The sequence below is a fragment of the Plasmodium vinckei genome (genome assembly GCF_900681995.1).
Source record: "Plasmodium vinckei vinckei genome assembly, chromosome: PVVCY_10".
Lineage (NCBI taxonomy): Eukaryota > Apicomplexa > Aconoidasida > Haemosporida > Plasmodiidae > Plasmodium > Plasmodium vinckei.
This window is the reverse complement of record NC_051302.1, coordinates 1,276,329-1,302,335: the sequence shown is the minus strand read 5'-3', so window position 1 is coordinate 1,302,335 and position 26,007 is coordinate 1,276,329. Positions and strand designations below refer to the sequence as shown.

Below are 26,007 nucleotides of genomic sequence, written 5' to 3'. Positions count from 1 at the left end.
CTACACACCGCTTACTTTTTTTATTCCCCCATTTCAAGTCCTTTCAAAAATGAACAAATTAAACACAAAAAATAAAAACACCATCGAGTAATACTATTTTAATCTCTAAATAAATTATAAAATTTTCTGACCATATTAAGGTTTAGCTATTTTTTAATGCACCATTTTTTTGAAGAATTATTTTATATATTATTCATTTTGTCTTCATTTTTTCTCCCTTTTTTTATTTTCCATTTTGTAGAACTATTCCTAAGGAAGATATAATAATATTGATAAAGAAATGTTATGAAGATAAATTGATATATGGTTATAAAAAAAAAAAAAATTAAAAACTGTCGTAATAAAAAAAAATTCATAAATTTTTATCACCCTTTATGTTAAACTATTTTCTATAGGACATGTAAAATGGAAGGATTTAAATAAAAAAGACTTTAAAAAAAAATATTCAACAAATACTTTAAAATATTTATGGAGAACTATATATAGAAAGTATAAGAAAAAAAATGAATAGTCTTACACCTTTTCATATAATATATAATATATTGCAAGTTTTTGATACTTCTTCTTTTTCAGATTTGGAAATTACAAAACAGAATATTCAGTATTAATAAAAAAAATAGAAGACGATGTAAAGGAAATAAAAATAGAAAATAAAAAAAAAAAGAAAAAACGGGAGACAGCTATTTCTCCTAAATCACCTGCATCAGTATCAAATATTTCACTTTTAAGAAATTTCACGAGAGTGAATAGCTTATTTTTTAAATGTTGTAGTAATTATTATAGTCCTATAAATGGTCATTTAAAAGAGAGCCCTATAAATTTGTCTTTTTTTAATGGAAAATATGTATCGAAGGATAAGAAAAAAAATGTAGAAAATAATAAAAAAGAAATAAATTATATAAAAGAAAATATTAAAGATATAAAAAGAAGAAGTGAATTTTTAGACTACTACTTTTTAGTGATATCACTTATACATAAGAATAAAAAATATACACTTTTAAAAAAAATGGAAGAATTATATTATCAAAATAAAATATTAAAATGTTGTAATAATTCAAATACTATATATAACATTTATATATTAAATATACTAAAAAAAATTAATGAACTTAGTTTAATTTCCTCAAATAATTTAAAAAATTTATCTACAAAAAGTTTAGAGAATAAGTTTGGTAGTAGCAAATTTATAGACACAAAAAATTGTTTATCAATTGAAGTCAATGAGCAAACATACCATTTTAATAAAAGTAATATAGATTATAAAATATTTTATAATTTATTTAAAAAAAATATAAATATTAATAATAATAAAACTATTTGTTTTTTTCTTCCTTTACCTAAAAAGCCAAACTATTTAACATTTAAAAATAACACTTTTTATTATTTTGAAAACCCAATATATTTAACCAAGACCCTAGATCAAGATGTTTACAATTATGTCTATATTTTTCACAAATATTTTATCTCATTTATGTTTTGGACTTTTTTTTTAAAATATAATGGTATTGAAAAAATGAAAGCATTATTTAATGCGGAGCTAGAACAACTTCATTCTTCCATTCATATGTTAGACATAAAAAAAGACGACAATTTCTATGAAAATAAAAAGAAAAATATAAAATATAATAGTAAAACCTATAATTCCTTTTTTGATTTTAATATTGACACCTTAGTCTCTTTATGCCTAGCTATTATTAAAAAATATTTAATTTTGAAAAAAAAAATGGACATAGATTACTTTCAAGTTATTAAAATTTTGAACATGGCTCTTCACCCCATTTTTAGAAAAAAAATTGTTCGACACTATTTGTTTATTTTACGCACAGTTCAGCACATACTCACTAAACTGAGCTTGATCTCAACAAAAAAAAAAACAAAAATAAAAAACATAAATAAGCATAAGAACTAAACAATGAGAACAGAAATAAAAGCAAATTTTCCTTTCCAAATTTCACTCCGTTTTAAGCACCTTTTTAATTAATTTTTCCTGGCTTTCTCCAAATATGTCTGATTTTTTTAGTATATTCTATGATATTATTGTTTTATGCATATTTATAAATTCTTTAAGTATTATTAGAACTATTTTTTACACATTTTTAATGATCATATACTATATAATATACATTTTTTAGTGTCTTTTTTAAATAACATTTATGTGTTTCTATTATTGTTAGACGATTATACACATTTAAGTGTATATAGTGTAGTTATATACCTTGAAATATTTTTTCTAACATTTTAAAAAGAAAAAGGGATTAATATAAAAATGTATAATAAATTTAATAACACGATGCCAAATTATTAAGCAGATAAATTTTAATTTAAAAAATATGAAAAATGAAATAATAATTATATATTTTTTTTTTATGGAATAGTAAAATTAATACTTAGCTAGCTAATACTGTCATTATTTTTTATTTTGTTAATTAGCTAGTTATAAAAAAAAAATAATACTATTCTTTTTAATTATTTGTTGTTTTTTTTTTATTATAAAATTGTTAGTATATTATTATTCACTCATTTTAGAGCTTATTCGTGAAATCAATAATGTGTTTGTTGTTACTATATTTGTAACATTCCTTAAATTATTTCTTTTATTTTGTCTATATTTTTTTTTTATATATCATTTTCCAATTTTATAAGCCAATGAAATAATTTAGCTGCTTAAACAATTTTCAATATTTACAGTATTGTATTTATGTTATTTATTTCTTCGGTTTTTGTGGTTTTATTATTGGTTTTTTAACTTTTTTGTCATCTTTTTTTTCATCTTTTTTGTCGTCTTTTTTCACCCCTTTTTTATCGTCTTTTTTGTTATCCCCTTTTTTGGTATCGTCTTTTTTATTGTCTTCTTTTTTTGTAACTTTATCCTTTTTGCTATCTTTATTTTTTTCTTTTTCATCTTTTTTGTCTACTTTTTTTACTCCATCATTTTTTTTTCCTTTTTCTTCAGTCTTTTCTTTGTCTTTATTTTTATCATTTTTTTTTTCATTATCCTTTTTGGTCTTATCGTTTTTTTCCACAACTTTATCCTTTTCTTGTTTCCCGATTTTTTTTATAACAGCTTTATCATTTTTTACTTTATCTTTTTTATCTCCACCTTTCTCAGTTTTTTTCACTTTATTTTTTTCCTTTTTGTCTACTTTTACAATTTTTTTATCTTTTTTAACTTTATTGTCCCCTTTTGGGTTAGCTCCCTTTTGCTTATTTAGATCAGCTTTTTTTTTCTCAACTATTCCTTTTTTTGTTTTCATTTTATTTTTCGTGTCTATATTTTTATTTTTTTTCTTATCTATTTGCTTATTCAATATTTTTTTTTTTAATATCGAAGTTACCATTTTTTTATTTTTAAACGTATGTGTATTTAATTTTTGATAATCTAATGAAGCCCCTTTAATTACTCTGTTCATAGAAATATTTGATGTCTGTTTTGTAAACTGTACTTTTGAAGGGGTTATAGTTTTTTTACTTTTTAATTTAGCAACTACATTAAGTTTTTTTTTTTTTTTTTTTAATTCGTTTATTTTTTCAACGTCTTTAGAGTAATTCTCTATGAATTGCGGTAAACTAAAAAAAGGAAACGAAAAAAAAAAAAAAAAAAAAAAAAAAAACATTAATATATGCATATAAAACTAATAAGAAACTACTACATAATCGCATGTGAGTATTTACTTTTCAAGTTTACAAAATACTTGTTATTTATGCCTAAGTTAATGTATCATTTAATGGACTATAAATGTCTCTCTAATCGTTTTAGATTATAACTACATTTTCTTTTTATTAATATTTCAGCACTTTCAAGCACAAGCATTTGCTTATTATTTTGTTATATGTAATAAATATTATATGCTTTTTTATTTAATAACTTAATATATTTAATACACTTTTTTTCTAAACATTATTGTTCTATATTATATATTTTAAAAAATGTAAACGAACCAAGTAGCTATATTATGATTCCAATAATTTTTCATTATATTTATAGCATATTTTGTTATTTTCTTTTGTTCGGCAAGCTTCCAATTAATTCGTCCTGAATTGTAGGTTTGGATTTATATGCAAACATATATTAGTAACTATGTAGTATGTATATATGTATGTACACACGTATTTACATATGTATATAATGCATGCTCATGCATATATATATGCTGAAGATTTTTTCATTTTTCTTTTTTTATGCATATTATATACCATAAAGCAACTGTTGCTCATAACCATACAAAAACAACTTTTTTTTTTCCTTTTCATCAAAATGCGTTCTAAAATAAGAGAAAATACGAACAAGTTGAAGTGAGAAGTTTTTTCATTTTTTTAATTTTAGTTACATTTTATTTAGCTATTTAATTTAGTTTAATTTTTAATAATAGCATTTCATTTTTAAGCAAAATATGTATATCATATTAACACACACACACTAATCTATAGCGTCTTCTTCATTTTAATTTAAAATGTGTGTAAAAAAAAAGTAATATATTTTGATAATTATTTTATTTTTTTTTCAAATTTCATAGGTCTATTTTCACTTTTTTTAGTAACTTTGTATATATTTTATTATAACCTTTGATCCTCCGTATTCTTATTTTCCGATGCTTTGCTCATTTTTAATCTATAATATTCTAATTAAACACTATGATTTAAAAAATGTAGAAGGTATATATATAAGTTTTATCAAAGCAGTATATATTTATATACACAATTATTAATATAACTATAACGATATATATATATGTGTTTGCTTTTATCTCTTTATGCATATATTTTAATGTACCAAAAAACTTAATAAAAATTACAAAAGATATATTTTAAATGTAGAAAGGAATTTTTATTATTATCAAATCTTCAAAAAAAGAGAAAAAAGAAAAACAATTATCCTTATTATTATTATTTTCTCCTTTATATTTTTCTGTTTTTTGCCGTTTCTTCTTTTTTTTTTTTATACTTTGAAATAATACTTAAACTTAATTCCAATTTTCAAGCTTTTAATATAATTTAATATATTTTTTTTTCCTTAATATTTTTTAAGTGCATATTTTTATTTCCCTTTCTATGCAAAATAGTCTTGTGGAAAATTTTGAAAATACAAATTCGCATATACAAAAATAAAGACGTGTCTTTATACATATTTATATTTATTAGCGGCTGTAATTAAGGAAAATTACAAAAATAAATACTGCAATTTTAACCCAGTAGCTCTATATATAATAGATATGTATTACACTTTTTTTTTTTATTTTTTTTCGGAATTTTTTCTCTACCATTTTTATCGCATACACACAATTTTTACATAAGCCCTTAATGTATGAGGCACGATATAAAAAATATGAATGCCAATATTTATATCATACTTTAAAGGAAAAACTTTTATATCAGTATATGACTCATTAAATGTGTGTATAATATGTCAAAATTATTTCATATTTTGTAAAAAACATATTTAATAAGCTCTCCTACAAAATAATAATAAATATTTGTCTTAGACACGAAATATCGCTTTATTCATCCTGTCATATTAATTTTAATTCCCCTTTTTTACGAATACATTTTTTATGTCATATTATTTTTTTTTTTTTAAATTGTGATAAGTTAATTTGAATATATGTATATTCAACTGTTTAGTGAAATAAATTTGACACAAAATATAAATGAAATAAAAAAATCAGAATAAAAATTGTATTTTAATAATACATATATATTATTATTTACTTTATTGCTTATCCTTTTTTAAAGACAAAAAAAAAATATCTATGTAACACATTAAAAAATAACAATATGATATACAAGGGTAAAAAATATAATCATATATATATGTATGTATACAGTCGTGGTAATATTTTATTCCTCCATCATTTGGTACTGTATATGATATAAAGTAGTATGGATGCAAGCCCACAACCCATACAATAGTGTAGATACTTTTATAAGGAAAATAAATCGCAGCTGAATAATTTTACCATTTTTCTAGCTTTTACCATTTTCTTATCTTTTACTATATTGCTTTTTCTTTCGGGCTTTCTTCAAACCATATTTCTTCCTCTCAACTTTTCTACTATCAACGGTCATAAATTTAAAGGATCGGAAAAAAGGTTTAATTTTTAAGGAAAAATTATAAACAATATATTTAACTAAGGCATGAAAAATTGCAACACTTTGTCCAGTTAAACCACCCCCTTCAACATGTGCTACAACATTAAAATTTCTATTCATACATAAATGTAATAATGGACTAAATATTTTATTTATATTAAAAATTTGATATTGTAAATATTGATACCCATCTCTATTATTTATTATTAAATGATTATTTCCTTTTTGTAAAAAAACAGTAGCTATAGCTCTTTTTTTTTTTCCTGAAAAAATTAATTTTTCTTTATTAACTTTTCTATTTTCATCAAATGAGAATTTGGCTAGTCCACCATTATTAAACATATAATCATATTCTTCTTTAATATCACATAATATATTATATAAATCTATAGACATATATTTATTCATTATATCTTGATCTGTTGGTTTTATTATTTTCATTATATTATCATTTTGACTACTTATTTCATAATTTTTATTTTCATCCGATCTGTTTTCTTTTTTATTTTCTTTTAAAAAATTATTTAATGTTTTATTATTATCACTTTCTTCATCGATATTATTTATTTTACCTTTTTTTGCTTCAATTTTATAAACATTTTCATCCTCTTCTTTTTCGTCATTCTCAATATTATCTATTTCCATATCTTCATGACAAAATCTGTCTTTATTTTGTCTAATCAAATCACATACTATTTCATAAAAATATGTTTTTAATTCAATGTTATAATTTTTATCTGTTGGTATATCTATAGGTATATGTTCTATATATTCATAATTTAAATATTTTGTTATTCTATCAAATTCATTTTTATTATTTATATTAAATATATCAAAACGAAATTTACTTATATTGTTTACATAATTTTGCATATAATTCCCTTCATCAAATATAGTATCTTCATAATTTAATTCAATATGTTTTTCTCTCTTATCATAATTTAATAATTCATCATCTTTATTACTTATTTTATGTAAATATTCTATTTCCTTTTCACTTATAATATCACTTGTTGACCCAACAATTTTTTCAAAATCATCTCTACTTTTTATATGTTCAATTGTTTCTGTTTTTATTTCATCTTCTTTTAATTTATCACTCTTTTCAAGTTCTTCATTTTCATCTGTTTCTTTACTTTTATCTTTTGAGGTATCATCACTTTTTTTTTTTTTACCTCTTTTCCCTCCTTTACTTGTTGTAGTGTCTTCCTTTTTTGGTTGCAACTTTTCTTTGGCTTTCCTTCTTAATTCTTCTATTTCTTCTTCTGTAAATACTTTCTTTGGTTTTTTTTTCACATTTGCTCCTGAATCTCCTTTATCTTTTTTTTTTTTAAAAATTAAAAAGCTATTTTTTTTTCTCCTGTTTGTACATGTAGTAATATTAATCGGGTTGTTAAATAGGAAGAAAGTGTTTCCCAACTTGTTCATTGATATTTTGCTTACATTATATAATACACTTTCACCTTTTTTGTTTTCATTTTTCCATTTTTTTCTATTACTCCATGTCTTTAATAATTTACTATCCCCCCCATGTTCTATATTAGCAATAGGAAAAAAATTATTTGGCTTGCTCACTCTTTTACATACCACATTTTGTAATATATGATAAAAAATTGTATAATAAAAAAATATGCAAATAAATATAAATATCGTATTATTCCTATTTACATGATTTAAAAACATATTTTTTATTATTATTCCTATTCTCTATTATTTTTTTTCCCTATTTGGCTTATCATATTTCATATGCATATCGCATATATACAAAAGTATATATTTATAATTTTATATTTACACTATATAAGAAGAAATAAAAAAGTAATGTTTCATTTTTTCCTTAATTAATTTCACATATGTGTATTTTGTATGCTTAAAAAATGTTTTACTCTCTCTTTGTATTTCTCAACTTGGTCATATCTCTTTACAATCCCTATTTATATCTGCTTATTTTTTTACTTTGAAATATTTGCATTGACTTAATTTTTGGTAGTGTAGAATAAAAATATTATTTCTTTTTTTTATTAAAGAACTAAAAAAAACTTCAAAATATAAGCACATTTATTTATAAAAAAATAAGCAAAAAATATTGCTTCGTCCCAAGTTTACAAAAAAAATATTATTTCACATGCTTAGCTACCTTTTTTGGTGTATCACATAAACATGAGCAACCGTTACTAATTTTAAAATATATATCGAATATAAATTATATTTATATTTTTTTTTCAAATTATTACATAAAAAAGTTTTAAAAAATATTTCTTATTATTGCATAATTATTATATAAAAAATTCAAACATTAAAAAAATACATTTTTCTAATATGAGGTTGAAAACAAAATGTTGTGCCAGTACAAGTACGGGCCCTCACACATTATACATTTTCAAATAAACACATAAAAAGTTAAAGCCTATTTAAATGAAATAAAAAAAAAATGAAAAATCACAACAAGCTAAATAAAACATGGACATGCAATAAATTTTGCTTTCCCCATTTAGTCGAGAAATTGTGCATATCCATCGGATTCTATTTTATCGACTAATGTGTAATCTCCAGTTTTTATGATTTTCCCTTGATGTATAATATGAATATAATTTGGTTTTAGCAATTCTAATAATTTTTTATAATGTGTAACTATTAAAAAAGAATTATTTATATTTGAAAATTTTTGAATTACATCGGATGTTAATTTAAATGAATCAACATCAAGTCCTGAATCTGTTTCATCAAGAATACAAAAAGATGGTTTTAAAACTAGCATTTGTAAAATTTCATTCCTTTTTTTTTCTCCACCACTAAAACCATAATTAACGGGTCTATCTAAAAATTCAGGACTTAATCCAACTTTTTTTATTTCTTCAATCATTAAAAGATCAAATTCAGATGGACTTAACTCGGGTTCATTATTTTGTCTTCGATGGCAATTTAAGGCAGCCCTTAAAAACTCATTATTTTTTACCATAGGTAATTCAACTGGGTATTGAAAAGCTAAGAAGATACCACACAATGATCTATGATTAACAGCTAAATCTTCTAAATTTAAACCTTTAAATTTCATAGATCCTTTTGTAACTTTAAAATATGGATGTCCTGCTATTACTTTAGCAAGTGTTGATTTACCTGACCCATTACGACCCATAATTGCATGTTTTTCTCCTAAATATATAGTTAGGTTAATCCCTTTTAGTATTTCTTTTCCTCCTTCAATTTCTATTGCATGTAAATCTTTTATCTCGAGTAATGGCATTTTTTCATTCCAATCAGGTGATTGTGTAATTATTTTCGATTTATCTTCTAAGTTTTTTAACAACGACAACCTATGATCATCTACATTTGTTTGTTCCATACTTAGCCGATTTTTTAAATTATTATATTTTTTACTCCTTAATTTATTTATAATAAAAAATGGCTGAATTTTTTTCTGCTCCCATTTTCCTACTTTTATATTACTTAACTCTTTTCTATTCTCTTTCTTATTTTTAAAAGCAAAAATTGGTTTCTCATTTTCTATAAATCTTATACAAAATGCTACATCACAAATAATTGTAATAATATAGCATGACACAACTAGCCAAAATTGCTTTCGCATTTTTTTTTTTTTTACCAAAAATAAAAATAGCAGGGTTATAAGAGATATAAAAATGTGTCACATGTTGTATTCTCTTTCTTTGAATTTTTATATATCATAATGGAGAAAAATGTGTGCAAATTTTTATTTTTTATAAACTATTTTCCATATTTTACCTATACCATATAATATACTTTTTATTTTTTGGAAAACCCTTTCAAAAGTATATCATTTAAAATTGTCGTAAGTTTGGATTATTATTATTTTTTTTTTTTTTTTCAAAAGTATAGAACTAAAATTGAAAAATTCAAAAAAATAAAAAATCAAATCGGCGTGCTACTAATTAGCTGTGAGCCCATTTCATATTTGTGTCGTTTGAACTCCTTTAATTTATTATTATAAGTTTGTTCTATTTATTTGATACATCATTTTTACTAATCAAAAACAAGCTTATTTTAATTATTAAATTGTTTTATTTTTTTAGTTTAATATAATTTTATTTTTCTCCTGTTTTATTTCTCTCTCTCTATATATCCAATTTTTGCAGCTAGCGAAATGGATAACCATTATAAAAAATGTATGAACAAGTAATGTGATAATTATAAGTAACAGTACAATAAAATTTTCCAAATATGGCTATTTCTTCTTATTTTTAAAAAAAAGTATAAAAACACAAATTACTAATTGCATAATTTAAGCCTAATTGATAAAAAAATGAAAACTAATATATGTACATTCAGAAATGGACAAATATACTAAATTCAAATGAATAGCTACGACAACAGATCTTTTATTTTTCATGTGCGTGTGTAGAATTTATTCGTTTAAATTTTTTGTATAAGCCCAAAATAAAAATTGTCCCCTAAGTTACAAACTAGCAAATATAAAAATGGAGCATCCAAATTGTTAATAAAAAAAATCATGTACATATTTTTAAGGGTTTTAAAAAAAATAAAATAATATCGGACAATATTTTTTCTTTTATCACATTAAAAATGTAGTAAACCATTTAAATAAGCAAATTAAATGGTGAATAAACAAAAGTAAAAATATGGAAAAAGAATGTACTCGAAGAAATTTTGTTTTTCCTGGGTCTAATAAAAAGTGGACTTTACCAAAAGACCAAGAGTGTAGACAAAGCTTTATCAAAACTAACAAACATATAAATAAAAAAATTTATAATTATATCAAGATTCATGAAAATTATTTAAAAAAAAAATTAAATAATAATCAAATAAATAAAATTGTCTTAAATATTAAGGAAATTCTACAAAGAGACAAATACCCAACTTTTGAAAAGTAAATAAAGTCCCCTAAAAATGAAACTGTATTTATGTAACATATTTTACAATACCTACATTTTGAATATACAATTTATTTCATCCATTTTTATCCCCAAAAAACAGACATGCTCATAAAAAATGCCAACAAAGTAAGAACTATAATAAAGACATGAATATTCCTTTACAATTTAAAACATATCAACATGTTAGCAAAAAGAATAAAAATGAAAAAACAACAAACACTTCAAAAAATGAAATGAATTATCTTATTAACCATTTTAAAAATCAAAATTTTTGTAAAAGTTACGAAATTTTACAAACTCAGAAAAAAGAGTTAGAACAAATCATAATAACAACACTTGACAAAAATAATATTAATGATTATTTAAAAAAATTAAATAAAAACGAAAAAAAAATCACAAATTTTATTAACTATTTTGAGAAAATTATTACAAAAAAAAATCAAACAAATTATTTATATTACGATAAAAAATATATAAAACAAACAAACGATCAAATTTACATTCTTTTAAAAATCCTATCTCAAATTGTACACCTATTAAAAGGTGTCTATATTTCGGAAAATAAAAAATTAATTTATAACTGCTCATAATATGCATATAATACTACTCACTTTTTCTGTCCTCTAACAAAGGTTACCTTTATTTCTTTTCTATATCTTTATAAAAATTTTCTTAAAAATATTTCCTTAAAAAAACTTTTTTTCTTTAATTTATCTAAAAAATGAAATAAATAAAAATACTCAAAATTTTAAGACTATAGATTATGTACAAGACTGATACATAATCTTCCCTTTTGAAAATGCAGATATATACACTTATATATTTTTTTTCATTTTTTGCCTAATTCTCTATATTTTATATTATAATAAATGGAGAGATATATTTTTCTAAATTTTATTACTGAGATTGTTTAATTTGTAATCCATCCCTTCTGTGTTACCCTCTTGGTCTTTCTATAAAAGTAAACATAAAAAAGTAAAAATAAAAAAATAAAAATATATACACACTTAATATTTCTCCCTTTTTTCTCTTAATGCTAAATTAAAGACTGTATTTATTACCCTTTTATTTTTTAGTCCATTTTGATCTAAAAAAATATAAGGAATTATTAAAAAGAAATAAATATGTCGAAAAGGATTGAAATGTAAGTAATAACAAGGTTATTATATAAGTATGGATAGTTTGAAAAACATGATTTCATTTTTCGAATTACCATTATTGTCTGGGTTCCATCCAATTTTATCACCAAGTGCTTGTAAACCCAAAAAATCATTTGATTCCACAATTAATAATTTATTACTATTTTGAGGAAATATTATTTTTATTATTGCTAAGTCAGGTTCCAAACTTGGTATTTCTTGTATCATTAATTTACTTACATCAATTTTGAATACCTTTTTATCTCTCATTATTCCTAATTTTTTTGTTTTACTATCATAAAATATTTTACATTTCCTGGTAATAATATTTGTATCCGCTAAAAATTATAAAAAATATTAAAATTATAATTCAACTAAATCTTTATGTCTTATCATAAATACAAACAAAATAACTTCACACCCTATATACTGTCACCATAATTGAAGAAATGCACATATTATGGCATGTATATTATTTTTTAATTTTTACATAGCATTATATGGACATTCGAGAAAAATCCACTTTTTAGATAGTTGTCTATGTACGATCCATTATCATTTTCAACTTGTAAATCCCTCGAATTTTTTTCCATACTACTAAGAGACTCATTAATGTTATCTTCATTATTTGAACTTTCCCTTTTCATAAAATCACTTAAATCTGTTAAAGTATTTTCATTCATATCATCAGTTAAACTATTCGATAATGAACTTATCTTATTTTTTCCACTACTTTTTTCTCCTTCTTCTTTAGAAGTTTGATCTGTTCCATTCTTTGATAAAACTAAATCTGTTTGATCTTCCTCATTATTTTCATCTCTAATTTTATTATCGTTTAATCGATTTTTTTGTTGATTTGGAATATATTTTATGCAATTTTTAGAACTCTTATTATTTATACTATACGATTTAATTGTTATATCTTTTAAATTTTCATTAAAAATAAAACCTTCAATTTTTCTATTTGTTTCATTTTCATTTGATTCATTTTCATTGTAAATCGAGCTCTTTGATTTATTTATTTTGCTAATTATAGATGCTATTTTACTTATTGAATATGTTTGTTTATCTTTATCCGCTAAAGTCATCCTCTCACAATTTATCTTTGTTTCTTTTTCTTCGATCTTAATTTTATTATCATCTTCACGTTTCATTCTTGACTCAAAATTGATCGACTCATTAATCTCGTCACCACCTTGAGACTTTAAATCTGGCTCTAAATTGGCAGAATCACTAATCTTGTCATCATCTTCAGGTTTTATTTTCGATTCTAACTGAACTGATTGGGACAGTTGATATTTTATTTTTTCCAAAATGGGTTCTGTTTTCTTCTTTATCATTCTTTTATGTACTGAGATGGGCTCTAAATTTTCCTCAGCCTTTTCCTCGGGTTTTTCCTCATTTTCCTCGGCTTTTTTCTCAATGCAGTTTAAGAGGAAGATACTAGAAATTTGGTTCGTTCCACATTCACATATTTTTTGATAGCATTTATTTTTGTCATTATAAATTGGTCTTAACATTTTTATATGATCCATTTGTTTGTTTTCATTATTTTGTAATGCATTATTTTTTGGAGGATATTTTTCTTCGTCTAATTTTATTATGGAATCTTTTTTGTTTTTATTCAAATTATATATCCTACTTAATACCTCATATTTATTCATATCAAATTCTGAGTCGATATCTACATTTTTTTGGAAAGAATAATTTAATTTATTTTTGTTTGAATCTTCATATACTCCCCCACCATATTTACGTGAAGGTACATGATTATGTTGTAATATTTTATTATTTGAACTATCCAATTTAGTTTTGTTTTTATTTTTTTTTTGCTCACTCTCTTTGAGTATATGCATAATTATTTCATCTTCATCATAATAATTAACAAATTTAATGTCATTCATATATTGCATATAAAAATCTAAATTGTCTTTGTGTCTATCTTTTTCGGGATAAACATATTCTCCATTCTCACTACTATCTTGAGTAGTACTTTCAATTATTTCAATTTTTTCATTTTCATTTGTACATATGTTAGTACTAAAAGTTGAGCAGTCAGTTTTATTTCGTTGCATAGTATAGACCCCAAATTTTTCTGATAATGTTTTTTTTCCCTTTTTTAATTCATCTATATTTGATAATTTTTTATTTATCAAAAAGTTGTTATCATATCCATCATAAGTTATAATATTTTTTTTGTCTTGATATTTTTGAAAAAATTCAGTAACAGTTTTTATATCCCCATATTTGTCCAACTCAAATTTAGTAACACTCTTTCTACTTTTTAATAATAATTTTTTTAAATCGATAGGTTTATTTATCTTTTTTTCAGATTGAGACGTTATAATTTTCTCTTTATTTTTCATAATATTTTCAAACCTTTCAATTAGTTCATTTCTTTTATTTATTCTTAAATTTTTATCAATATTTTTGTAAAATTTAAAACTTTTCATTTTTTTATAAGGATTGTAAATATATTTTTCATTTAATTCACTTGCACCATATAGACATAATAAATTGGTGCGTCGTGAAAAATCACTATATAAGTATTCCTTTTTTTTTCTCTCTTTTTTAATATTATTACATAAAGGTGACATAATTTTGTTTATTTCTTCTACCCCATCTACCTTATTCCTTTCTTTCATCTTACCTATAGAATATAACCCAAGCAATTTGAAAAAAAAATAGTGAAAACTCATCAAAGAAGATACAACATATATATAGAAACATTTTAAGAACAATTAGTAATTATCAACAAGCCCACAAATATGACTATGTACATATGCATATTTCTAAATAGGTAGAAAACATAACACCTTTTCGATTTTGAAAATATTTATTACCATTGTTTTTTTCTGTCTTGCTTTTGGATTTATCTTCCTCTGAAATCTTTAGAAATTTTTAAATAGAAAAATGAAATAATGTAAATATGTGTATGTTAATAAAATGAAAATATTTTATACATTCATATATATGTGGACATTTTACTATTCCATGTTTAGAAGCCATAAATGCTGCTAAACGTTGCTAAATATTGCTAAACATTGCTAAATCTTACTAAATATTGATAAATGTTTCTTTCATACCTGTTCCAAATTTTCGGGAGTGACGCTCCCACTCTCTTCTTTGCAACTATCTTTTAAAGTTTCTTCTTTTTGATCAGGCTCATGATTTTTTATCTCATCCTTTAGTTGTTCACTATTATCATTCTTAGTATATTCAACTAATAAATTGTATAATATATCACAAATCGATGATATTTTTTTTAAATATATTTTTTTCGTTTTCTCATTATTGCCCTCCTGAAAACAAAAAAATAAAACAGACATATAAAAATATATAACAAAAAAAAAATAAGAAGAAAAGAGTTTACACATTTAAGTCATTACAATTAATGAATATATCTCAAGGGCTGTATTAATTGCTTCTTCTACTTTTTCATCGATTTCTAAAAAAAAAATAATTAATAATGATTTATCTAATTAGGGGGTATAAAATTTGTTAGACATCAAAATGTTTAGTATTTTTTTTATGATCAAACCTTTGGATGCGCATTTTTTTCTTTTATTTTCTTTTAATATTTTTGAATAGAGAAAAATAATTGCATCAAACTCTGTAAGAATTTTGTAAAGTAAAAAATAATGAGGTTCTATATAATTTTATAATATAAATTAAGTGAATATATAACCGCTACATATTTTGGGGAAAAAACAATACTCCCTGACATGTTCACACACATACACTATAACATATTTTCATAATGAAATTCAAATTTCTCAACAATTTTATTGTTCATTTTTGTTTTACGTTCAGATATTATTTTTTTTTTTATATCCTCAGCAACTTTGAGGCAGTCTGAAAAAATATCCCCGTTTTTACTGTCATTAGGTTCTTTGAAAAAATAAAAGAAAATATATGGCCAAAAAACGGACAACTACTATTATAAATTGTCTATGTATATTCATACATACATACATAACTATAAACTATTTTATGATAATATTTTAATATGCACTAACCATTTGCTAATAAATATTTCTTTTCTCCATTCTGGTTACAACATGGGGGCTTATTAATTAGTTGGTGTTTCTCAAACGATAATTCTCTACTTTGTGAAGGGGGAAAAAATTATAAATGTGTATATATATATGTATATTTATTTTTTTTATGCATAAGAACATATTTTAATGTTATAGTCTATCATTGAATTTTTATAGAGAAATAAAGCAATACCTATTTTCCATTTATATGTTTACAAAAATTTAAATGACTAAAATATAATTGTTTGTATAGGTGTGAATGCCATTGAAAATTATTATTAGTAAGTTATATTTTTTTTTTCTCTCCTTTTTTATAAAATTGGTTGTAATTAAAAAAAATAGAAAAAAATTGTTTATTTTAATATACACCCATTTAAGTTCTTTATACAATTACACACATAATATAATTATATATAGTTGTAAAAAAATTAATTTGATTTGAGTCATTCTAAAGAGACCTCTAAAAAATAATTAACATTATTAACTTAATCACAACTGTGAATTATTTTATGATTTTTTATTTTGTATGCTTTTATATATTTCTATAATTTTTTTTTAGTTACTAAAAAATATATACACATAAATTAATTACAATGACAACCATAGTAATAGCAATAACAATTTTTATTTCTTCGATTTTTTTTCAAAATGTGCACTAACAAATTTTACAACCTTTTCATCTATGCTTAAGAACAAGTTTCTACATAATTTATTTAAATTAAATAATATTACAACCGAAAAAAATTAAAATAAAATAAAACAAATAAGAACAAGAACAAAAGCAAAAACAAATTATAAAATTGGAAAAAAATAAAATATATTATTACTATAAATAATGGGGGGTATATATAGGGTAAAACCCAAAAATGTAGAATGGGGACCCTCCCATATATGAAACTTATACATGAACAGGCTAAGAAAAAAAATAAAATAAAAATAAACCATACAAATTTTCCATATACATATAAATACATACTAAAATGTAAAAAAAAATAATTTACAAATAAATAAACTACTTAAAAAATTATATAAAAAAAATTTTCAAACAAATTGATAAATGGAAAATGGAAATTCTGATTTTTTCCTAAATATATGTATACATAAATAACATCAATTTATATATCATCATATATAGGAGTCATAACTATGCATATGAATTTGTAATATTTTTTTAGTATTATAGTAAAACATTCTTTTATCAAATTTAGTTTATATTATACATAACCAACAACAAAATGATAGAATAAATTTATTAAAAAAAAAGTTCCTTAAAAAGTTATCAAATTTGTTTACTTATTTTTATATACCTCTTCGGTAAAAAAAAAACAAAGTATCAAATGCTGAAATTGTTAAATTTTAAGGGGAAAATTAAATAAAACAAATCAAGTTTATATGGATTTATAGAAGATAAACCATTCCTACGAAATAATCAAAATTGAAAAACGCCATTAAATAAATTCCACTGTCATATTTTATCAGGAATTAAAAATGAATGAAATAAGTCTAAGAGCCCCTAAAAGTGAGGAGAAAAAAGTCCATTGTTCTATTCCGAAATATATTTTAAATAATGAATTATTAGAAAAAGCTATAAAAAAAGCATTTCCTGAAAATTATAATTTTGAAGTTTATAAATGTATAGATATAATATTACGAGAAAAATATAAAAATATTGCGTTGCAATTACCTGAAGGTTTATTAGTATGGGGGTTATATCTTTCTGAAATATTTTATTTTTTTTGTGATTGTGTTGAAGAAGTAATAATATTAGGGGATGTCACATATGGTGGGTGTTGTATTGATGATTTTACTAGTGATAAACTTAAATGTGATTTAATTATACATTATGGACATTCTTGTTTGGTACCTTTAACTGTAACAAAAATTAGGTGTATTTATGTTTTTGTCGATATAAAATTAAGCTCTACTCATTTAGTTGAAACAATTAAAAAAAACTTTAAAAAAACGGATATTGTATTGCTACTTGGAACAATACAATTTTCTTGTGTTGTACATAGCGTACATAATATATTAAAAAATGAAAATTATTTTGATACCTTTTTGCCAATACCTCAAGTATTGCCCTTAACGAAAGGAGAGGTATTGGGCTGCACATCACCAAATTTGTATAAATTTTTATATGAACAAGTCATAAAAAAAGAGGAAAATAAACAAAAAAATGACACACAAAATTATGAACATTCAGGAGATTTATCAACCTCAACAGAATTAAAGCCAATTACAGTCAACATTGAACAAGAAAATGAGTTATATATTATTAACATGTGCAGAATTTTTTTAAAAAAAAATAATAATGTTAAAATAGTTTTTATAGCTGATGGTAGATTTCATTTAGAAAGTTTAATGATACATAACCCCGATTTTACTTTTTTTCGTTACAACCCTTTTGATAAAATTTTATCAGAAGAAAAATATGATTATAAGCTTTTTTATAATATACGAAAAAATGAAATAAATAAATCAAAAAATTGTAAAAGTGTGTGCATAATATTAAGTACATTAGGTAGACAAGGAAATGTTAATATTTTGAAAAATCTTATCAACATAATTAAAGAAAAAAATATATTATACTTTATTTTATTATTGTCTGAAATATTTAATCAAAAATTAGAATTAATAAAAAATGTTGATGTATTTGTACAAATAGGATGCCCAAGATTATCAATAGATTGGGGAAATTATAATATAAAACCTTTATTAAATGTTTATGAAGCATATGTTTTATTAAATTCAATAAAATATAGAGAAATTTATCCCATGGATTATTATTCCAAGGTTGGAAATTTATGGACAAATTATAATGCAGGTTTAGGTGATATAAATGAAAAAAACTTACCAATAAAAGAAATTATAAAACGACGAATTCAAATGAAAAAATCAAAAATTAGCATTCATTATTAATGGGCCTATATGCTATGAAAATTGTTGGAAAGAACAAAAAATGCTGCATTTTATGTTTAATATACTTTTGTTTCTTCATAAATACTATGTAATGATATGTTGAAAATTTTATTTGAACATATTTTATCATAATTTTTTTTAAGTAATAATTTTATTTATTTGTTTATTTTTTGGGAGGGGTGTATACATGATCTTATATGTGTACTATCCCATAATTGCAGTCTTTTGTTATATTATGATTTTGCATATGCAAACTTTTATAATTATAAAGAAAAAAACTAACTATTCTTTCTCAATGCTTAAAAATATAGACCAATATAATAATTACCAACACACAAAATATTATTCTAAGGTTGCCTTAAAATGAAAAGAGTCAGCATACGAAAAAACACCTATTAAAGCATTCCCTTATATATTGTTTAAACAGAACAAATTATTGAAATGAAAAATGTTCCTTTTTTATTTTGTTCAAATTTGTGTAATTAGGGTATGATATTTTCTCCCTATCATTAAGGTTTAACGCTTTCTTTTGTTTTCCTTTATTTATTTGCTTAACTTATTATAGCATATAAATTTTCCTATTATCAATCAGTTTTAGGCTTTGATCATAATGGTGTATGATATATAATTTTTGTTGACCTTAATAAAAACAAAAACAATATATAGCCATTTGTACATATAAATATTATTCATTTTAATATTATGATTGTTATAATTATATTGTTGTTTTATTTGTTCATATTCTTTCACTTTCTATTTATTGTAATTATTATTTTTTTTTTTTATGTATTTTTACATATTTTAATATATCACTATTACTTGTAGTGTATACTGCACATATATTTTCAATATAAATATTTCGTGACCCTCACTATTTTTTTTCACCTTTTTTTTAAACAATTTTTTTAATGTTACACTGAAAAATACAATTTTAAAGATAAAAAAATGTAACATTAATTTATAGGGTTTTGTAAGATAATATTTTATATCATTATAATTATTTTTCAAACAAAAAAACATGTTTATGTAAATTTCCTTCTCTTGAACTTTTTATTGAATTCAAGTAAAATTAAGTAAATAAAAGAACAGAAGGAAAACACAAAATAAAGAAAGCCGAAGAAGAAAAATATAAAAATGTGTTTTTAAACTAACACTGGTTTTTGTTAATATTTTTTTTGGCTTTATAATAATATATTAAATCTGAAATGTTACTAATACTTTACTAATATATATGTACATAATATATGCGCATGTATAAATATATTTACTTTTATATTGCGTTGTTTATATTTTAAAAAAATACTTTTTAGAGTATGCATATATTAATCAAATAATACCTAGTTATATTATTTGGCACCACATATACATATATCTGCTTACATGAATAAATAGATATATGCGTATATGTTGCATATATAAAATTATCATATCATATTTTTTGAAAATAGGGGGTATATATGTAAGGCATTTATCTTGGTATACCGAAATGGTAGCATGCATATGTGTGTATAGATATAATGCCATATTTTCATAAATGCCCATATATATTTATTTGTAAATTTAATAAATGTATTGGGGAATACTTGCGTAAATAGCCGAGCAAGCTCGAAAGTATCTCATGATCTTGAAGATAATATGTTTGCAAATATATATCTGCATGTATAGTACGCACATATGGTAGATATATATTTATACAAATAATGCAATGAAGCCCCAAAAAAGAATTTAAATTTATTTTCAAAAATCAAGTTGTCTTCTTTTATTATATACTTAAACATAATTTTCTTTTATGTCCACATTTGTATATCTATATATTCATATCGAGTAATAAAAATTTCAAAAAATAAAAAAAAGAACCAATAATAATTATCAAACTAATTAATATAATAAACAAATAGGACAAAATGGAGGATATGATTATTTATATGATAATTATTGCACCATTAACAAAATGGCTTATCGGACCCAATCGACCTTGGAATAAAGGAAAAAGAGAATATGGTGTATTCATAGCTTTATTTATACTATTTTCTGTAGCTATATATGAACTTCAAAAAACAGAACAAAATGCTTATGAAATTTTAAATGTAAGTACATATGCAACCAAAACAGAAATACGACAATCTTTTCGAAAATTATCACGTATATACCATCCTGATAAAAGTAAAGAACCAGACGCATTTGATAAGTTTACTAAAATAAGAGAAGCATATGAAATATTATCTAATGACAAAAAAAAATATAATTATGATCGATTTGGAGATTTTCAGGGTAGTGAAATAACAAGCTTTTTTTATGTCGAAATAATAATTATAGCAATTTTTCAGTTTGCTATTTCATTTATATTTGGTTTCTTATATTCATATGGAAAGGATAATGAACAATATCGAATTTTAATTTGTTTATATATAACATTAAATTTTTGTTTAGAATTAATACTTAGATTTAGTAGTGAAAGCACAGAATTTCTAGCCTTTTGGCCAATCTTTAATCGCTTTACTCCTTTTGAAAGAATTAAAGCAATAAAATCACTTGTTCCTTTATTTATGAATGTCATATTATTTATAGATCTTTATTTGATCGAGGAAGATATGAATACATATGCAGTAACATTTTGTGAATATATTTTTGAAAAAAATATTAAAGTACTTAAAAATTACAATGATGCTGTTCTTTTTTGTGCTAAACTCATTGACGGTAAGTTTTTTTTTTCCATTTTCTCATTCAATTAAACATATTTTTGCACACACACATTTTATAATTTTCCTTGCATGGTCATATTTTTTTTTCTTTTTTTTATGAACATACAGGTAAAGTAGACCGACATAGTAATTTTTCATGGAGACCAAAAGAAGAACATACATATATAGAGAATGTTCAAGAATTAAAAGTTAACCAAATTCATGATAAAAAATGTGATAAAGATGATATATTTTATCAATTGTTACATCCTATTGTAGAAACAAATGAAGAAGATATCGACTTACAAATTCCAAAAAAAGAATTATGCCGTCGATTTGATTGGTCTCATTTGTATGTTTCAAATATCCTTGCGAAAAATGAAAAAGAGGTAACAATAATTTAAGAAAATATGTCTTTAAACGTGTTGAAAAAAAAATATATATATATATATATATATATATATATATATAACATAGTAAACATGGGTAGTAAAAGCATGTACACTTTGTATAAGATTTTGCTTTTTATCCAAATTTGTTTTGCTATAAATGCATATTTTGTGCCTATGTCTGTTTTTTATAATAGTTATACATTTTTCAAAAATTTCCAAATTTTTCACATTGCAGAAAAATATTGAGGAAGGGAATGCTAACAAGGGTGTCATTTTTTCTGCCATTCTTTATATTATTGGGATAGTCTCACATTTATTATCAAAATAATATTTTATTAATAATTGTTATTTGTCTTACTTATTTTATATTTCTTTTTATTCATTTTACAATTTCTCTACTTTTATATTTTTCCAATCTTCTCCTCAATTTTTTACCGTGACTTTCATTCATTTTAAAATAAAGAAAAGAAGATATAATGTTTTTGTTTTAAATTATGAATTCTGGGATATACAAATATTTGCATATGTACGCATATATACATGGCTTAATTACTATCTTCTTTATTATATTTTTTTTCCAGTTCCTCGACAATATATTCCAGTGCTGTTTATATTAACAATGCATAATATGTATAGTTGTATATGCACACTTATATATGTAATAATATTAACTTTTTATTAAAAAAAAATAATAATATAATTTTAAAATAGCATTTTTAATTTATTTTTCTTACGATTGTTTACTGGTCCTTCGTGTGGAGGCAAATCTAAAACGGAATTGAAAAGAAAGAAAAAAAAAGGAATTAATAAATAATAAGTAGTATGTAAATGGTGGCATTATCCACCTATGATGGATAACCAGCAAAATAAAAAAAAAACACACACACATTTGCTTGCATATTATATAGTCTGCCCTTTTAAATGACATGAACAATATGACCATTCTATATGCATTCCCAACATTGGATATACCATTTGGTACATTAAATGAAACTTTGCTTACTTAAAGATATTAATATAAAATTTAACTGAGTTTGAATAGATAAATCTAGACAATTCAAATTAGAGTTTAACATTCTACTATTAATCAAACTTTCTATATCATATTTAGTTTGATATCCACTAGGCATATGTCTGCAAACGTAGATTAACAATGTTGCAAAGTGATAATAAAATTAATATTTTTTAATGAGTATTTTTTAAATGATTATTTTTTAAATGGATATTTTTTAAATGGATATTTTTTAAATGGATATTTTTTAAATGGTTATTTTTTAAATGGTTATTTTTTAAATGTAATATTTGGAATAATTCGACAATTGCTAAACATTTTTTATATATTATGTGTGCATTTTTTTGAGAACTAACTTTTTTAATTCCTCGTAAGCTTCTGGTATTTCCAACAACTTAGACATGTACTCACCCACAAATAAATCTTTAAATGAAACATCTGAATTTTTAAAAAACAAAAAATATAATTTTTTTATATATTCATTTCATAAAATATCGTTTATGTCTACTTTTTGTTATTTTTTTTTTCTTTCTAATTTTACTTTTTTTTGAATTTGGATTCATTTCATATTCTCCTTGAGAAAACATTAAATCGGATAACCCAGGAATATTGTTTTTGTTATATCTCCTTCTTACTCCCGTATCTGTATTTTAATATTCAGAAAAATGTAATTCCATATGTATATATATATGCATTTTCAAACTTCACAACTGCATTAAATTGAGATGTTTCAATAATGCCACATCCCTTTGCCACCTCTTATGCAATTATGTTCAAAATAAAAATCAGAATAAATTTTCGTACCGCTTCCTAAATCGTTTGCTATGATGGAGTTAAATTTATCAACAAATTCCTAATAATAAGAGATAGAGAAAATATATTTCACCACTTCATATTATTCAAATTTAATTTATAATTTTTTTTTATTTACTTCATCCTTTGACTCATCAGAATCTTGCATCCAATAAAATAAAACCTCTCCTAAGGATTTATGAAAAACGAAATATATATTTGACAAAAACTCATTAAACACGTATTTTGAAAGAAGACCTTTTAAAAGGTTATAAAAAGTGTAGTATAATTATTAGCATATTTTTCTAACCTTTCAATTTGTTTCTTAATAAATAAACCCTTCCGGTTTTACATGCTTGAACTCTTTCCAATGATATGTTTTTTGTTAATATTATATTGTCCTAAAACGAGCAAAATAAAACCATTTATACAATGTCTCCATAAAAATTTTTATTGACTGATAATATTACACCTTTTTTGTCTACCTCTATTTTATTAGTTTCTCGACTAATCCATTGGAAGTTGTAAAGATTGTCACATATCTATTTTTTTTAAAAAAACAAAATTATTATAAAATAGATCGAATATAAATTGTGGGTCCTCAAAAAATGTAACTCGTTCAAAAGAGTTAAATAAAATATGCAAACTAAATTATGGCTATTTTTATTACCTTATAAAGAACTAACTTCCCTTTCCTACTATCCGGTTTTACAATATTTCCATCATATATGCATTTTCCTGCATTTATTTCTAGGTATATTTTCTAACAAGCCAAAAAAATATTTAAGTCAAATTTTATATTACTGTCTTATTTGGTAAAATGTTATTAAATATGCTATCCATCGATCGAAATAATTAATCATAGTAAATATATATCATTAAAAATGTGGACATATATAATATGTAAAAATATAACCCCATACAATTCCCCATATAAAATGTGTATAGGAATTCATTACTTGTACATATCTAGTTTATACTAAATATATATATATGTATGTACATAATAAATATGCTAGCTAAAAATACATACCCCTAATTCCATTTTTGGTTATATTTCGTAATTTTCCCTTTGTCCCTTTTTTTTTTTTTTTTTAATATTTATTAAAAATCTTATTTGATTTTCAAATATGAATATAGAAAATGTAACTTAAATAATACTTAAAATATTTATAATTTTCTTGTATTTGGTACTATGTGAAATTATAATAAAACTGAAAGTTATATTACATATGTTCTAAAAAAAAAAAATAATAAATGGAGAAATTAAATCTTTGGAATTTGTTACATTTATATATATAATTTTTCTTTATAATGAAACAATCAAATGCACATATTTTTTTTTATTTTTTAAAAAGCCTTTTATGATAAAATAATTATACACATACACTAGCTACTATTATATAAAAATTCAATATTATTATTTATTTTTTTTATATTTAAAATTATTTTTTAAGAGGATGTTCTTTTCCGATAATTATGCAACATTTCCAAAGCCCAATAATAAATTGTATATCCAATTTTAAAGTTGTACACATATATACCATTTATATTAATAAATGTATGTTATTGTTTTATTTACTATTATTTAATTTGAACTTTTTTTTTTATAATATTAGTTGTAATTCCTTTTTAAATTAATCAGTTTGATGAGAGAGCTATAGGATTATACATGCCAAGTACAAAAAAGAATTAGTCGTATGTTAATTTCTGTACTCACACGTTTATTTATTTAAATTACATAATTAATAATATTTGTGATAGCTAGTAAAATAACAATGTGAATATCACCAGACATACACATACATATCAATATGTATGAACTGTACATAATTATTAAAATAGTAATGGAAAAGATATTTATGCATAATTTTCTATATGGCTATATTTCAAATAATAAAATAGTTTGTTTCACAAAAGTGGAAACTAAAAAAGACCTTAATAAATTAGTTCAATATTAAAGTATTAAGAAACAGTCTAAATATACCAAACAAATTAAATAGACGGGAATATATCGAACTTTCTTTAAATACATTGTATGTGATATATTATTCCATAACTTTTTATTAAATAA

General features: G+C 22.3%; 9 protein-coding genes across 9 annotated transcripts; 4 read left to right on the top strand and 5 right to left on the bottom strand.

Annotated features, from left to right (window-relative positions):
• Positions 1 to 49: 49 nt before the first annotated feature.
• On the top strand, positions 50 to 1,909 carry PVVCY_1003490 (conserved Plasmodium protein, unknown function; the record flags this gene model as incomplete). Its single annotated transcript, XM_008625794.1, has 4 exons — positions 50 to 87; positions 242 to 306; positions 396 to 489; positions 574 to 1,909. 4 exons carry the CDS (start codon positions 50 to 52, stop codon positions 1,907 to 1,909), a joined length of 1,533 nt encoding a protein of 510 aa, XP_008624016.1.
• A 796-nt stretch (positions 1,910 to 2,705) lies between these two features.
• Positions 2,706 to 4,602, bottom strand: PVVCY_1003480 (conserved Plasmodium protein, unknown function; the record flags this gene model as incomplete). The annotated part of the gene is made up of 4 exons (XM_008625793.2): positions 2,706 to 3,567; positions 3,940 to 4,033; positions 4,195 to 4,262; positions 4,562 to 4,602. 4 exons carry the CDS (start codon positions 4,600 to 4,602, stop codon positions 2,706 to 2,708), a joined length of 1,065 nt encoding a protein of 354 aa, XP_008624015.2.
• Positions 4,603 to 5,979: 1,377 nt separating this feature from the next.
• Positions 5,980 to 7,770, bottom strand: PVVCY_1003470 (30S ribosomal protein S9, putative; the record flags this gene model as incomplete). The annotated part of the gene is made up of 1 exon (XM_008625792.1): positions 5,980 to 7,770. One exon carries the CDS (start codon positions 7,768 to 7,770, stop codon positions 5,980 to 5,982), a length of 1,791 nt encoding a protein of 596 aa, XP_008624014.1.
• An 808-nt stretch (positions 7,771 to 8,578) lies between these two features.
• Positions 8,579 to 9,673, bottom strand: PVVCY_1003460 (FeS assembly ATPase SufC, putative ABC transporter I family member 1, putative; the record flags this gene model as incomplete). The annotated part of the gene is made up of 1 exon (XM_008625791.1): positions 8,579 to 9,673. One exon carries the CDS (start codon positions 9,671 to 9,673, stop codon positions 8,579 to 8,581), a length of 1,095 nt encoding a protein of 364 aa, XP_008624013.1.
• Positions 9,674 to 10,703: 1,030 nt separating this feature from the next.
• PVVCY_1003450 (conserved Plasmodium protein, unknown function) lies at positions 10,704 to 11,548 on the top strand (the record flags this gene model as incomplete). Its single annotated transcript, XM_008625790.1, has 2 exons — positions 10,704 to 10,951; positions 11,059 to 11,548. 2 exons carry the CDS (start codon positions 10,704 to 10,706, stop codon positions 11,546 to 11,548), a joined length of 738 nt encoding a protein of 245 aa, XP_008624012.1.
• A 297-nt stretch (positions 11,549 to 11,845) lies between these two features.
• Positions 11,846 to 16,341, bottom strand: PVVCY_1003440 (conserved Plasmodium protein, unknown function; the record flags this gene model as incomplete). Its single annotated transcript, XM_037634471.1, has 11 exons — positions 11,846 to 11,911; positions 12,020 to 12,045; positions 12,172 to 12,435; positions 12,588 to 14,747; positions 14,941 to 14,986; positions 15,184 to 15,399; positions 15,487 to 15,545; positions 15,639 to 15,710; positions 15,905 to 15,988; positions 16,117 to 16,202; positions 16,331 to 16,341. The coding sequence occupies 11 exons, from the start codon at positions 16,339 to 16,341 to the stop codon at positions 11,846 to 11,848; spliced, it is 3,090 nt and encodes a 1,029-aa protein (XP_037490567.1).
• A 1,284-nt stretch (positions 16,342 to 17,625) lies between these two features.
• Positions 17,626 to 19,056, top strand: PVVCY_1003430 (diphthamide biosynthesis protein 1, putative; the record flags this gene model as incomplete). Its single annotated transcript, XM_008625788.1, has 1 exon — positions 17,626 to 19,056. The coding sequence occupies one exon, from the start codon at positions 17,626 to 17,628 to the stop codon at positions 19,054 to 19,056; it is 1,431 nt and encodes a 476-aa protein (XP_008624010.1).
• Positions 19,057 to 20,960: 1,904 nt separating this feature from the next.
• On the top strand, positions 20,961 to 22,457 carry PVVCY_1003420 (DnaJ protein, putative; the record flags this gene model as incomplete). The annotated part of the gene is made up of 3 exons (XM_008625787.2): positions 20,961 to 21,753; positions 21,867 to 22,126; positions 22,365 to 22,457. 3 exons carry the CDS (start codon positions 20,961 to 20,963, stop codon positions 22,455 to 22,457), a joined length of 1,146 nt encoding a protein of 381 aa, XP_008624009.2.
• Positions 22,458 to 22,674: 217 nt separating this feature from the next.
• PVVCY_1003410 (26S proteasome regulatory subunit RPN13, putative) lies at positions 22,675 to 24,978 on the bottom strand (the record flags this gene model as incomplete). The annotated part of the gene is made up of 11 exons (XM_037634470.1): positions 22,675 to 22,733; positions 22,864 to 22,896; positions 23,133 to 23,263; positions 23,498 to 23,579; positions 23,683 to 23,784; positions 23,946 to 23,994; positions 24,073 to 24,122; positions 24,244 to 24,334; positions 24,419 to 24,475; positions 24,604 to 24,696; positions 24,967 to 24,978. The coding sequence occupies 11 exons, from the start codon at positions 24,976 to 24,978 to the stop codon at positions 22,675 to 22,677; spliced, it is 759 nt and encodes a 252-aa protein (XP_037490566.1).
• Between the last annotated feature and the right edge of the window lie 1,029 nt (positions 24,979 to 26,007).